At 50.4% G+C, this 14,323-nt stretch overlaps 1 protein-coding gene across 1 annotated transcript; it reads left to right on the top strand.

Annotated features, from left to right (window-relative positions):
• Nucleotides 1–5,841: 5,841 nt before the first annotated feature.
• LOC140897873 (uncharacterized) lies at nt 5,842–13,281 on the top strand. The gene is made up of 2 exons (XM_078848548.1): nt 5,842–9,517; nt 13,230–13,281. Exon 1 carries the CDS (start codon nt 6,185–6,187, stop codon nt 9,509–9,511), a length of 3,327 nt encoding a protein of 1,108 aa, XP_078704674.1. The 5' UTR covers nt 5,842–6,184; the 3' UTR covers nt 9,512–9,517; nt 13,230–13,281.
• Nucleotides 13,282–14,323: the final 1,042 nt, after the last annotated feature.

Genomic DNA, 14,323 nt, shown 5'->3' with positions numbered 1-14,323 from the left:
GAGGTGAAGGGGGTGAGGGCTCTGGATTCAGGTGCGGGCTCTGGGGTGGGGCTGCGGATCTGGAGGTTGATGTGTGAGAGGGGGTTCAGGGCTGGGACAGAGGGATGGGGTGCGGAGGGGTGAGTGCCCTGGCTAGGCATGTGGGGGTTGGGACTGGGGATGAGGGGTTTGGGGTTCAGACTGCAGTGGAGAGAGGACTCCCCCAGCCCTCTCTCACCACAGCAGTTTGGGGCCAGGTCAGAGGCAGCTCTCCCCAGCCACGGCGGCTCCTGTGGTCCTGGGCCGGGCTGAGGGAGGGGTTCCTCTCCCCAGCAGCTCCAGTGGACCTGGGCCAAACCTGGGGAGGGGCTCCTCTCCCTGCCTGCCTCCACAGCCCTCCATAGCCTGCAGTTCAGCTGCGTAGCCTGCCGGGAACACAGTTTCTGACCCCCGACCTCCCGTTAGCAGAGTGATTGCTAGTCCCTGAGTTCCCCCTTTGGGGCCAGGTTGTCTCATTCCCAGATAGTCAAGCATTTACTCTTTCTACATTTTATCCCTTATGGGCCAGAATTAACCAGATGCTAAAAAGGCGGGAGAAGGGACAGTAAAATGTGGAGTTTTCACTTCTGTGCTATTTCAGGGCAACGGGGTGAGTGCGAGAGATTCCCTCCTTCCCCTCTCACTGTCATGCTCCTCTCTCCACACAGCAGCCTCTGTCCCAGCCATGGAAAGTTTAACCTGCCTCCGTTCTATCCCTCCATCTCCCACGGTGTCACGTACCACCCTGTCCCTGGCTCTCCATGCTTAGGAGTCACAGCTTTGATGTCTATGATCTTAGTCAGACTCCGGAGCGCTGGAGAAGGAAGTGTCACAGACCTGGAATTGGCAGGGAAATCTCAATGAACTTCAAAGCACAGTTGGACTTTCAGATCTTATAGTCCCGTTTCCATCTATTGGTAAAATTACTTCCCGGCTTTTTCTAGGTTTGGTCCAGATCATTTGTAGATGGGAAGGTTGTTTTCTCTTTCGTTCTCTTTCTTTTATGATGATGCTAAAACTTTTGTAACTAATACAGCCGAATAATGAGGCGAGAAGTGAAGCCGGTTTAGCCACTTGAGAAGAAAATGGGTAAATTTCTTCCCCGGATTTTGAGTCTTAAAGGATTCTCTGAGATTTCCACCAACAGGAAGAAAGGGGTAAACAAAGAAACTTACAATTCATCTGTAGCACAGTGTGTAGCTCACTGATGCCACGGACTTCCCTGACCCCATGACCCAGCAAAGACTTTTCAAGTATAAAGGATCCAAGTACAAGAAGCGGGGAAAGGGGTTCTGACCCCATGTCTACTCAGGGCAGCAAGATCCCTTGAAAGACAACAGGAGCATCATTGAGCTGGGGAAGTGGTCCGAGCTGGAAGGCTTTCCAATGAGCATGGACTGCTGAAAGCTTTTGGGTGAGAGAAATCCTTTTGCTTGTAAGGGTACGTCAACACTCCAAACTTAAGTTGACCTGTATTTGGCTGACTTATAACCACTCCATTAATGACTGAGGTACATGATGTCCACACTGTCCTCCTTGGGTCGGTGGGGTGCGTCCTCACCAGGAGCACTTCCACTGATGGAGGAGGGGCAATGTGGGGAACTGAGAGCCCGCTCTGCCAACCAATGAATTCTTTCCTGCTGGTCAGAACTGAGTCTAACCCACCTGTCCCCTGGTTCCTTCCTCCACCATTGGAAAGCAGAACTTGTCCCTGATGCGTTCCCAGCACTTCTGGCACCGTGGGTACTGTTAGGGTAAAGTCGAGTTACTGCGGGTGGGGAGGCACTGGGTCATCACTCCCATCAGAGACTACTCAGCCGGGGCTGCCTCCTACCTGTACTGGGCAGCTGCAGCTCCCAGCCCCGGCTCCACAGACAAGCCCTTCCTGACCTCGGCAGGGAAGGGGGAAAGAGAAGTGGAGGGCGGGTAGACCCTTGGAGGAAGAGGTGGAGTCGGAGCAGGGCCTTGGAGGGAAGAGGTGGGGCAGGGATGGGACCTTGGGGGGAAGAGGCGGGGCAGGGGAGGTTGCAGCACTCCGACTTGAGTGTCCATTTTTAAAATATTTCCAAATTGGCAACCCGAGTCGCTAGCTGAGAGGTTGAGAAAATTTTTAGCAAACATAGAAATACCCTTTTTCACAGCAGCGGATTTACTAACTGCCAATAAAGAAACTATGATTTTCATGTTTATAGGAGTAAGGGGATTGTTGGCCCCTTACTGAAACTTAATGAGTGGGCCATTAGTTAGGCCTTCTCCGAACACCAAAAGAAAGGCGAAGGGCCAATGAGAAATGAAGACCCTGAGACTGACAGGTGCGGGGGGGCAATGCTGTAGGTCAGCCTGATTGACAGGGCAGGCAGGCCAATGAGGGAGTCAGCAGCCCGGTTCCTCTCCTTTGTGTCAGCTGGAGCTGGCTGGGCTAGAGCAGAGCAGGAGGGGCTAAGGAGAGAGGAGGGCTGGGCTGGGCTGGAGGCAGAGGGAAACTGGAGCAGCCGGGAGCAGTGAGCGAAGGGGACCCTGGGCAAAGGGCCCAGGGCAAGGAGAGACCCTCAGCCAAGAGGCCTTGCAGGCCAGACTGGGTGGGGGATCATAACCCTGACAGGAAGCAGCTGACGCTAGGAAGAAGGGTCCTACTACCTGGAGCCTGAAGCCAACACCAGAGTTAGTGTCCAACCCTGGGCATGCCTGCAGCACAGTCAGGGTCTGGGCAGGAGGCCTGGGACGTTGGAGGGACAGACTGTGAAGTTCCCTGGCATTCCAGAGAGGGTTGTTTGGGGTTCCCCCCCACAGTGTGGGGTGACATGTTTTCCTTTCATCTTTCCCACTTTTCTCCTTATTTTTGTATTACTTGCTGTTTAATAAATTGTATTTGTTCTTAACTCTGTGCAATGATCAAGGAAGCATCCAGAGTGGAGAGAACACCCCACAGTGGGGACAGCTGTCCTGAGTGATCACAAGACTGGGGGTCCAGCGCCTCAGGAGACCTGGGCCCAGCCTTGGGGTTACGGGTCCAGAGTGGAAGCGGGCGGGGGGGAGGGGTCCTCGAGGTCATGCAGGCCTCTGGGTAAAGGACTCACATCCTTTTGCTAGCCAGTATTCCCCCCTCTTGCCTCTGTGCATATTGATTGGTTTCTAGTAAAGTTAATTGGGATTATAGGGGCAAGTGTGAGAGCGGGCACCAGCGAGAGCTGCTGGCCACCCTCTGAGGCCACCAAATTTGGTGGTGAGAACCCCTGGGCAAGATGCTCATGATGGTCCCTTGTGACCTTGGAGCCTGTGAGTGTAACAGGAGCCGGGCACAGGGATGCTGATCCTTCGGTGAGTTGATCGCTAGGACCCAGGAGCGGCTGGGGGGCGGCTCTGGGGGGAGCGATCGCGGGGCTCAGCCCGGCCCAGGAAGTGACTCGCAGCCGCTGCGGGGACTCTGGCTCCCGGCGAGATCCCCGAGCCCCGGCGGCTGGTGCTGGGAGCCCGGAGCCCGGGCTGCAGCCGGGAGAGGGGAACCTCCAGCCGGGCCCTGCCCGCTGCTCCCCGGGAACCTCTCCCAGGGCAGAGCCCCCAGCCCGGCCAGGGCCCCTTCCCGGCCCGGCCCCTGCCCCGGGGGGCCCCGCTCGAGGGGAAGGTAAGAGAGACCCTCCCATCCCCCCCTTGCAGCGGCCCCCCCCGTCACATCTGGGCTGCAGGGGGAGGAGGATAAAGAGGGGCCGGAGGCGGGTGCAGGGGATGCCGGGGGCAGGCTGGGATGGGGGCAGGGGTGCACGGAAGGGAAGATGGGGCAATGGAGGAGGATCGGGAGACTGTGGGGCTGAGGGGAGCGAGGTCGGGAATGGGGGAAGACGTGAGTGGGGGGCACAGCGAGGGAAAGGGGGGATGTGGGGAGGCGGGCGGAGAGAAGCTCTTCTCAGCTTTGGGAGTGATCAGGGGACTAACCCCTCAGGGTGCAGAAGCTACACGGAAAAAAACCCAGCCCCCCCACCCGGCTCTGAGTGTGTTATTGTCAGACACCCCTGTGGTGGTGGGGTCTGTGTGACCTGAGTGTTGGGGGCTGCCCAGGGCCGTGGTCTGATTTCCCTGTAGGGTTCAGATCTCAGCCACACCAGAGTCAGACCGGAGTCACTGCTGTCTCAGGCAGGGGGGTGCGCGGATGGGCCAATTGGGTTAAGCCTCTTCCTGCCTGTCCCTGGGGACTGCCGGGGGAGTCCAGGGCAGCTCAATCTTCAGGTGACACCACCAGAGGTCTGCAGGTATTGTTAAGGCAGAGGGGTTTACACTGCAATGGGGGGAAATCTCCCAAAGTGGCCCTTTTGGTTCTTCCCTTTTCTTTAGCATTTGGCTCAGAGATGCTGTTACTGGGAGGATCTGAAGAGTCTGGGGGGAATCGGGGGGAGACACGGACAGAAGCCCCTTTTGTAACCTCCCTCTCGCCCCGACAGGCTGAGGAATCAGGACCACGTTTCACCAAAGATCGGCCAGTCTTCCAGGGGACAGAGAAGGGAAATGGCTGTGTTGGAGCCAGCTCAGGTAGGGGATTTTCAGGGAGCTGCTGGGCGGTGGAGGGAGGAGAGAGGGTTTGATTAACCTACTGATTTCCTAAGTAGGCCCATTGTGGCAGGGAAAGGGGAAGGGGACATTCCCCCATTTCTCAGGCAGGATATAACCACCTCGGCAGGGCTGGGAACATTTTCCAGGCTCCCAGCGCTGGATCCTGAACCCACTTGCCTGGGGCTGCTGTGAAATATGAAGGGAAGCTGTCAGGATTCCTGTCCCTGTCCCCAGCTCAGAGCTCTGCTTCCTGTCCCAGTCTGTGGCTGGCAGGCGTGTGGGAAATGAGAATATCCTGCCGTGCTCCTTGTGCTGGGGCGGACAGGAAGCTCTCACCTTCTCCGCCCCCTGAAGCCTCCTGGCTGTTCTCAGCAGGGTGTGGGTGGGATTCTGCTACTCTGGCCCTCCCACAGCTTCATGTTTTTTTTTCCCTTTCCCATGAGTAGTTGGATTGTGGCTGGGGCAGCAGGTGCTGAGTGGGGGACTCTTGGTGTTTCAGATGCCGGTGACCTTCGAGGAGGTGGCTATTTATTTCACCCAGGGGCAGGGGGCTCTGCTGGACCCCGCTCAGAGAGCCCTCTACAGAGACGTCATGCAGGAGAACTATGAGACGGTGACCTCGCTGGGTAAGGGATTCCCGTCCCCTCAGTTATTAGAAGCTGTGGGGTCTACGTGTCTTAATGTGGTGAGGTTTTTCCCTGGTCAGTTAGAGCAGAGGCGAATGGGTTCCATAATGCACAGCTGCCATGTGAGAAATACATGCATTTCGGTGCCCTCTCCACTGGGACACGGGAGTCAAAACTCAATGGACAAGCTAAACCATCCCCACCCCTCCAGCTTTCAAAGGGGCATAAATCCGCATTGTTTTTTCTTCTCTGTATTGTTTCTTGGCTGCACATACAATCTCTGTTCATCTCCCTCCTTGGGAATAGCTCCAGGCATGGGGAGGGCTCTGGGCTCTGCAGGTTTAGAAAGAGGCAGGCTGAAGTCGAGACCATTGTGTGAGTCAGCAAGGCCCCCAGAGCGCACAGATCCTGGGAACGCCTAGTGAGGGTGTAGTAATAATTCAACTCACCTCCCCAGACAATGTCCTCTGCATAAGGGGGCTCAGTGACCCTGTTCCCATCCTCTTGGATTCCAAGTTCCTCCAGCAGAGCACAGGGACAGGTTCCACTCACGGAACGTCCTTTGTTACAAATCCTCCACCGATGGTCCATGCACCCTGATCTGGACACATTTCACCTTCTGCACAGGATTTCCCATTCCCAAACCTGAGCTTATCGCCCGGCTGGAACGAGGGGAAGAGCTGTGGGTGTCCGATCTCCAGGATTTCAAGGACAGAAGGCTTCTGAGATGCACCAGCAAAGGTGAGGACTGACAGAGAAACCATCTAGGGAATGAAGATAAAAGTTGAGAATCCCAAAATATGATGTGAGTAACGCCCTCAGTTCTTCTTCATCTCACCGAGAGCAGGGCTATGGTCAGCAGATATTCCTCACACCATTCCACCCTTTCCGTCTCTCCTTTCTTGTAAGTGTTTGGGTGGGATGTGGAGGCAGAATGCAACTGCTCAGTCTTTGTGTTGGCTTTTCCCTCAGTGCTATTCCTCTTTCTCCCCAGCACAATGACTCCTCTCTGGATTGTGTCTCTCCCAGCAGGTGCTGAGCGAGGGAGTGAGAAGAAGGAGGGGAATCATCATGAGGCAGTTCCTGGGGAAGTGGAACCACAGGGGACCTTTTTGGGAAGAGCTGAAGGGAATTTTTCCCATTGCTGGAATCAGGGAGAAGCCTGGGGAAATTGGCACAGGTCAGAGAGGCTTCTGATAAACCAACCCAGGAAGAAAGTGGATGAATCTCTTAACGGTGGGGGTGGAGACAAGAATCCCAGAGAGCAGCAGACAAATCCCAAGGAAGAGACACTCTGGCACTGCCTTGAGTGTGGGAAAGGATTCATTGTGAGATCACAACTTGTTACACATCAGACAGTCCATACGGGAGAGAAACCATTTCAATGCTTGGACAGTGGGGAAAGCTTCAATAAGCGCACAGATCTCAATGACCATGGGAGAAGCCACACTGTAGACAAGCCCATTCAATGTGTTGAATGCGGGAAATGTTTCAGTTCAAAGTCAGCACTAGATTCACATGAGAAAAGCCACACAGAAGAGAGACCCCACAAGTGCTTGGACTGTGGGAAAAGTTTCAAGCAGAAATCAGACCTTGTTCGTCATCAGGCAATCCACACAGGAGAGAGACCCCATAAGTGCTTGGACTGTGGGAAAAGTTTCATGCAGAAATCATGCCTTCTTAAACATAAAAGAATTCACAAAGGAGAAAAACCCCACAAGTGCTTGGACTGTGGGAAAAGCTTTATATGGAGGTCAGACCTTGTTATTCATGAGGCAGTCCACACAGGAGAGAGACCCCATAAATGCTTGGATTGTGGGAAAAGTTTCATACACAGGTCACACCTTGTTAAACATCAGGCAGTCCACACAGGAGAGAGACCCCATAAATGCATGGATTGTGGGAAAAGTTTCATACACAGGTCAGACCTTGTTAAACATCAGGCAGTCCACACAGAAGAGAGACCCCACAAGTGCTTGGACTGTGGGAAAAGTTTCAAGCGGAAATCAGACGTTCTTAAACATAAAACAATTCACAAAGGAGAAAGATCCCATAAGTGTTTGGAGTGTGGGAAAAGTTTCACAGTGAGCTCAAGCCTTGTTAATCATCAGAGAATCCACAGTGGAGATAGACCCCACAAGTGCTTGGACTGCGGAAAAAGTTTCACTTCGACATCAGCCCTTAGTTATCACCAGAAAAGCCACACAGCAGAGAGACCCCACAAGTGCTTGGACTGTGGGAAAAGTTTCACTTGGAGATCAGCCCTTAGTTATCATCAGAAAAGCCACACAGGAGAGAGACCCCACAAGTGCTTGGAGTGTGGAAAAAGTTTCAAGGGGAAATCAGGCCTTGGTTATCATCAGAAAAGCCACACAGGAGAGAGACCCCACAAGTGCTTGGACTGTGGGAAAAGTTTCAAACTAAGGTCAACCCTTCTTCAACATCAGGCAGTCCACACAGGAAAGACGCCCCATAAGTGCTTGGACTGTGGGAAAATTTTCATGCAGAAATCTTACCTTCTTAAACATAAAAGAATTCACAAAGGAGAAAAACCCCACAAGTGCTTGGTCTGTGGGAAAAGTTTCAGATGGCGGTCAGAGCTTGTTAATCATCAGGCAATCCACACAGGAGAGAGACCCCACAAGTGCTTGGACTGTGGGAAAAGATTCACTTCGAGTTCAGGCCTTGGTAATCATCAGAAAAGCCACACAGGAGAGAGACCCCACAAGTGTTTGGACTGTGGGAAAAGTTTCACTTCGAGTTCAGGCCTTGGTTATCATCAGAAAAGCCACACAGGAGAGAGACCCCACAAGTGCTTGCACTGTGGGAAAAGTTTCAAGGGGAAATCAGACCTTGTTCGTCATCAGGCAGTCCACACAGGAGAGAGACCCCACAAGTGCTTGCACTGTAGGAAAAGTTTCAAGCGGAAATCAGACCTTGTTCATCATCAGGCAATCCACACAGGAGAGAGACCCCACAAGTGGTTGGACTGTGGGAAAAGTTTCATACTAAGGTCAACCCTTGTTCAACATCAGGCAGTCCACAGAGGAAAGAGGCCCCATAAGTGCTTGGACTGTGGGAAAAGTTTCAAGCGGAAGTCACAGCTTGTTAATCATCAGGCAATCCACACACGAGAAAAACCCCATAAGTGCTTGCAGTGTGGGAAAAGTTTCATACGAAGGTCACGCCTTGTTCGTCATCATGCAGTCCACACAGGAGAGAGACCCCACAAGTGCTTGCACTGTGGAAAAAGTTTCAAGTGGAAATCAGACCTTGTTCGTCATCAGGCAATCCACACAGGAGAGAGACCCCACAAGTGCTTGGATTGTGGGAAAAGTTTCACTTCGGGTTCAGGCCTTGGTTATCATCAGGCAATCCACACAGGAGAGAGACCCCACAAGTGCTTGGACTGTGGGAAAAGTTTCACTTCGAGTTCAGGCCTTGGTTATCATCAGAAAAGCCACACAGGAGAGAGACCCCACAAGTGCTTGCACTGTGGGAAAAGTTTCAAAGGGAAATCAGGCCTTGTTCGTCATCAGGCCGTCCACACAGGAGAGAGACCCCACAAGTGCTTGCACTGTGGTAAAACTTTCAAGGGGAAATCAGACCTTGTTCGTCATCAGGCAATCCACACAGGAGAGAGACCCCACAAGTGCTTGGACTGTGGGAAAACTTTCACTTCAAGTTCAGGCCTTGGTTATCATCAGAAAAGCCACACAGGAGAGAGACCCCACAAGTGCTTGGACTGTGGGAAAACTTTCACTTCAAGTTCAGGCCTTGGTTATCATCAGAAAAGCCACACAGGAGAGAGACCCCACAAGTGCTTGGAATGTGGGAAAAGTTTCACTTCGAGTTCAGGCCTTGGTTATCATCAGAAAAGCCACACGGGAGAGAGACCCCACAAGTGCTTGGACTGTGGGAAAAGTTTCACTTCGAGTTCAGGCCTTGGTTATCATCAGAAAAGCCACACGGGAGAGAGACCCCACAAGTGCTTGGACTGTGGGAAAAGTTTCACTTCGAGTTCAGGCCTTGGTTATCATCAGAAAAGCCACACAGGAGAGAGACCCCACAAGTGCTTGGACTGTGGGAAAAGTTTCACTTCGAGTTCAGGCCTTGGTTATCATCAGAAAAGCCACACGGGAGAGAGACCCCACAAGTGCTTGGACTGTGGGAAAAGTTTCACTTGCAAATCAGCCCTTGGTTATCATCAGAAAATCCATACAGGAGAGAGACCCCACAAGTGCTTGGAATGTGGGAAAAGTTTCATACGGACGTCAGACCTCGTTAAACATGGAAGAATCCACACAAGATTTAAATTTCTTTGACACATGGTAAGAAAGGGTTAAGCAACTTGTATGTAACTGACTCAGATTCAACTTTTAGAATGAGATTTTAAAAGTGTTTCCACCTTCATGAAGCTAGAGTTTAAAATGTAAACATGTTAAAGACTTGGAAGAGGGGTAACTGTCCTGGTCTATGTTTAGCTATATGTTTTTAGAGGTTAACAATTTATGGAAAGGGTTCCTGTATTCTGTTAATTCAGAGATTATACCCATCGCTCATGTCACCTGCCCAATTCCAGCTCCCTCTCCTTGAAATCACTGGGGTTAGGGGCTGAAGGATGGAGGGAATGTTTATAGCTGAAATCACCAAAATGTGTTTTGCAAGGTTAATATCAGTGAGATCTGTTCCTCTCTCCTGCTCGGACATTTTCTCTGGGGATCCCGCAGACAGAAAGGAGCAGGTGTTACCATCTTGGGTTCCGATCGCAACGGTGACTGTCTACACTAGTAATTCTCAAACTGTGGGGCATGTCCTCCCAATGGAGGCACAGGAATATGTCAAGGGAGGCGTGACCTCTGGCTGGGACTCTTGAAGAAGGACCTGGCCTATCTGGGAGTTGGGGATAAATGCTCAGGCTCTCAAAAGCCAGGTGGAGCAGCAAGGCAGAAATCAGGGTGGCAATGGGGTGATAAGTCTGCTGTGAACAGTGATATTGACGAATATCACTTTTCACTTGGTCACCCTTACTTCTGTGCTGCTGCTGGAGGCCTTCAGAGCCGGGCGCATTGCCAGCAGCGACTCTGCCTTTAGAGCTGGGTGGCCATATATGTGCTTGTGAGGGCGGGGGCGTAAATGACCACACACACAAAGAAGGGGGGGCCAGTGAAACACTTTTGAGAACCACTGGTCTACACTCTTATGGCCACCACGTTTACAGAAGGATAAATCTTCTCCAAAGTATGTCTTGTGAAGTATCCTAGGAAAAGTTATCAAGTGGTGAATATTATTGTCCTGTTGAAATGTGTCTATCAGCGCTGTCCATGGAGCTCTGAGAGTTTGCTGTACATTTGTTACATGCTGGAAAGCTGGAAAACGCCCAGAATGAAGACTCACTCTTTAGAGACAATGGTACCTGCAGACCAGCTAGGTGCTAAGTGGCCCTTAATTGCTTAGCTGGCCATTCACCAGCTGTGGAGCTGTGAACAAGAGAGTTACAATTCACCAGAAGGACGGCTGGATGCTCACTTTGGCCACAGACTGATTGTTGCCTGCCCCCTGGCTGGAGCTTGAATCTCAAAGAAGAGAATGGTATAAAAGCAGAAGGGAGAATTGCCTCCATTTTCACCTCTCCTCTCCCATCTTTACAGAAATCAAGGATATGCCTTGAAAGGCCACAGAGGCCTTGGACTGGGGAGGATGCACCAAGGCGGGAAGGAAATCCCTCCTGGGTACGAAGAACTGTGAACCGCTTGCAATAGCGGGCGGGGTGCGAAAACCTGCTTGCTTTGCATTTTCCTTAGATTGGTAAAATTTACGATTTAAAATGCATGTTTTAACTGTATAGATTTAACTAGTTCTGACCTTTCACATCTTTCTCCCTTGTGATCCCTGAAAACCTCCTTGTTCCAGTTAATAAACTGATTTTAGTGTTTTGTCTGGACCTGTGTGTTTTCCTTGAAGTGTTTGGGGGATTTGACTTGAGAGAACAAGGCTACGACCTAATCCGACCCCTTTGTCGGGGGGGCGGGGGGGGGTGACCCACTAATTATTGAGTTTGTCCAGCAGAGTGAACAGACTGAGCAGTCCAAGATGCAGATTCCGGGGGTGCAAGGCTGGGAGTAGAAAAGTGGCTGATGTTGCTGAGTCCTTTAGTAACTTCATGAGTGTCTGGCTAGTCACAGTCAGTACAGTGCAGCCAGTGGCTGTGTGTGAGCAGAGCGTGGAGGGGTTTGTTGTTTACACAGCGATGCAGCAGGGTGGATTTGATTTAAACCACTAGTCTGGAAGACTCGATTTAATCATGGTATTCTACAGAAAAGTGCATTCTTGGTTTTTATAATCTTAATAGATCATAGAATCCTAGAATATCAGGGTTGGAAGGGACCTCAGGAGGTCATCTAGTCCAACCCCCTGCTCAAAGCAGGACCGATCCCTAGTTACATCATCCCAGCAAGGGCTTTGTCAAGCCTGACCTTAAAAACTTCTAAGGAAGGAGATTCCACCCCCTCCCTAGGTAACGCATTCCAGTGTTTCACCACCCTTCTAGTGAAAAAGTTTTTCCTAATATCCAACCTAAATCTCCCCCACTGCAACTTGAGACCATTACTCCTTGTCCTGTCATTTTCTATCACTGAGAATAGTCTAGAACCATCCTCTTTGGAATCACCTCTCAGGTAGTTGAAAGCAGCTGTCAAATCTCCCCTCATTCTTCTCTTCTGTAGACTAAATAATCCCAGATCCCTCAGCCTCTCCTCGTAAGTCATGTGTTCCAGTCACCTAATCATTTTTGTTGCCCTCCGCTGGACTCTCTCCAATATTTCCACATCCTTCTTGTAGTGTGGGGCCCAAAACTGGACACAGTACTCCAGATGAGGCCTCACCAATGTCGAATAGAGGGGAACGATCACGTCCCTCGATCTGCTGCCAATCCCCCTGCTTATACATCCCAAAATGCCATTGGCCTTGGCTACAAGGGCACACTGTTCACTCATATCCAGCTTCTCGTCCACTGTCACCCCTAGGTCCTTTTCTGCAGAACTGCTGCCTAGCCATTCGGTCCCTACTCTGTAGCGGTGCATTGGATTCTTCCGTCCTAAGTGCAGGACTCTGCACTTGTCCTTGTTGAACCTCATCAGATTTCTTTTGACCCAATCCTCCAATTTGTCTAGGTCCCTCTGTATCCTATCACTACCCTCCAGCATATCTACCACTCCTCCCAGTTTAGTGTCATCTGCAAACTTGCTGAGGGTGCAATCCACACCATCCTCCAGATCATTAATGAAGATATTGAAGAAAACCGGCCCCAGGACCTACCCTTGGGGCACTCTGCTTGATACTGTCTGCCAACTAGACATGGAGCCATTGATTACTCCCCATTGAGCCCGACAATCTAGCCAATTTTCTACCCACCTTATAGTGCATTTGTCCAGCCGAAACTTCTTTAACTTGCTGACAAGAAGACTGTGGGAGACAGTGTCAAAAGCTTTGCTAAAGTCAAGGAACACCACGTCCACTGCTTTCCCTTCATCCACAGAGCCAGTTATCTCGTCATAGAAGGCAATTAGATTAGTCAGGCATGACTTGCCCTTGGTGAATCCATGCTGACTGTTCCTGATCACTTTCCTCTCCTCTAAGTGCTTCAGAATTGATTCCTTGAGGACCTGCTCCATGATATTCTACACAACTCAGAGATAGATGTAGGTTGCATTTTTAGAAGGTACACACTATACATTTTAAAACACCGATTTATTTGCAAACTTTTGAGGTTAGTTTTAAAGCTAAATCAGACAATGAATGATTGTTTGGTTATTTCATTTCATTTATTTGCATTTGGTTATTTCATTGTTTGGTTATTTCATTCATGCCACCCTGTGGAGGAGAACATCACCAGACAGACGTTTAAATTGTTTTATTTCACTAAAACAACCACGTTAAGTATTCTGGATTTTTTTCTTCAACAGGAAAGATATAATATTTTAACAGAAAAGCATATGTCCATCGTTTCTCACATTTATCTCCAAACTTCTTCTCCTTGTCCAGATTTATTCCGCCTCCAACAGTCTTCTATTCATTCAACTTTTTGAAACTTTGCACTTTTGGAGAGAGGTAAGGGATTGACTCTGTGTACAGAAATTTGCAGGGGGACAATAGAGGTGAGGTCTGTTATTTCTCACCTCTCTATATTAATTGATTTTAAAACATTTTGGCTGTTCACAAACATGTTACCTCTGGAGACACAAAGCCACAGTTTGAGAACTGGGAAACTAAGCATCTCTGATGGGATCTTCTAGACTGAGCACTGAGTCCCATTGGGTAAATGGAAAGATTAACCTAAATAATCTATACAGAAGGCTGTGGAATCCCATAAAATTGGGTCCCTAATCCATCAACTATTGGAACTCATGTACAAAACTTTTCTTAAACATTCCATGAATATATTGTCTCATACTATAGAATTAGAATTTACAATCCCTATTCCAGGATGAGATATCTTTGAGCTATAATGTATCTTAATTAAAAGTATCTTTAAATAAGTTTTTTCCTCAAAAAGCATTTTATCAAAAAAAAAATCCAATTTAAATAAAAACACTGATTTTTGTTTAACTCATTGATTTTTATCCAGCCTGGGAAGCAGTGTAAAACATGCCCTGGGATGGAGAATTAAGCAGTTCAACAGTCCAGATTGTACCCTGGGGTATGTCTCACACCCGCTGTCTCCTGGGCCCCAGCATGGCACTGTTGGGCTTTCATCATCCTGGTCTTGAAAGACACGCTCAGCAGGGCAAACCAGAGAAGGGGAGCCAGCGGACATCCTCAACTCCACTGAGTTTGATTTTGGCTAAATCCTGAACTCCCCCTGGTACGTGAGCAGCTGCTGGGAGCTTCGGGCCCTTGAAATCAGGGCAGGAACAGTAGCTGCAGCGGCAGCCAGGACCCCCGGGGCTCCAGCGGCGATTTAAAGGGCCCAGGGCTCCGCTGTGGTACCGGTGGCCGGAGCCCTTCACATCACGGGCCTGGGGAAGCTGCCCCCTGCCGGTGCAGTCAGCGGTGTCCCGGCTCTTGCCGGGTCCGCCAGACTGGATCAGACCGGCTTACTTTCACCTCTGTCTAAACAATTCTGCCACCCCCACTTC

The sequence above is a fragment of the Lepidochelys kempii genome, chromosome 14 (genome assembly GCF_965140285.1).
Source record: "Lepidochelys kempii isolate rLepKem1 chromosome 14, rLepKem1.hap1, whole genome shotgun sequence".
Taxonomy (NCBI): Eukaryota; Metazoa; Chordata; order Testudines; family Cheloniidae; genus Lepidochelys; species Lepidochelys kempii.
This window is presented reverse-complemented; position numbering and strand designations above follow the sequence as displayed.

Excerpts from the sequence above, each read along its gene's own strand:
- LOC140897873 (XM_078848548.1), top strand. The coding sequence starts at position 6,185 with ATGACTCCTCTCTGGATTGTGTCTCTCCCAGCAGGTGCTGAGCGAGGG.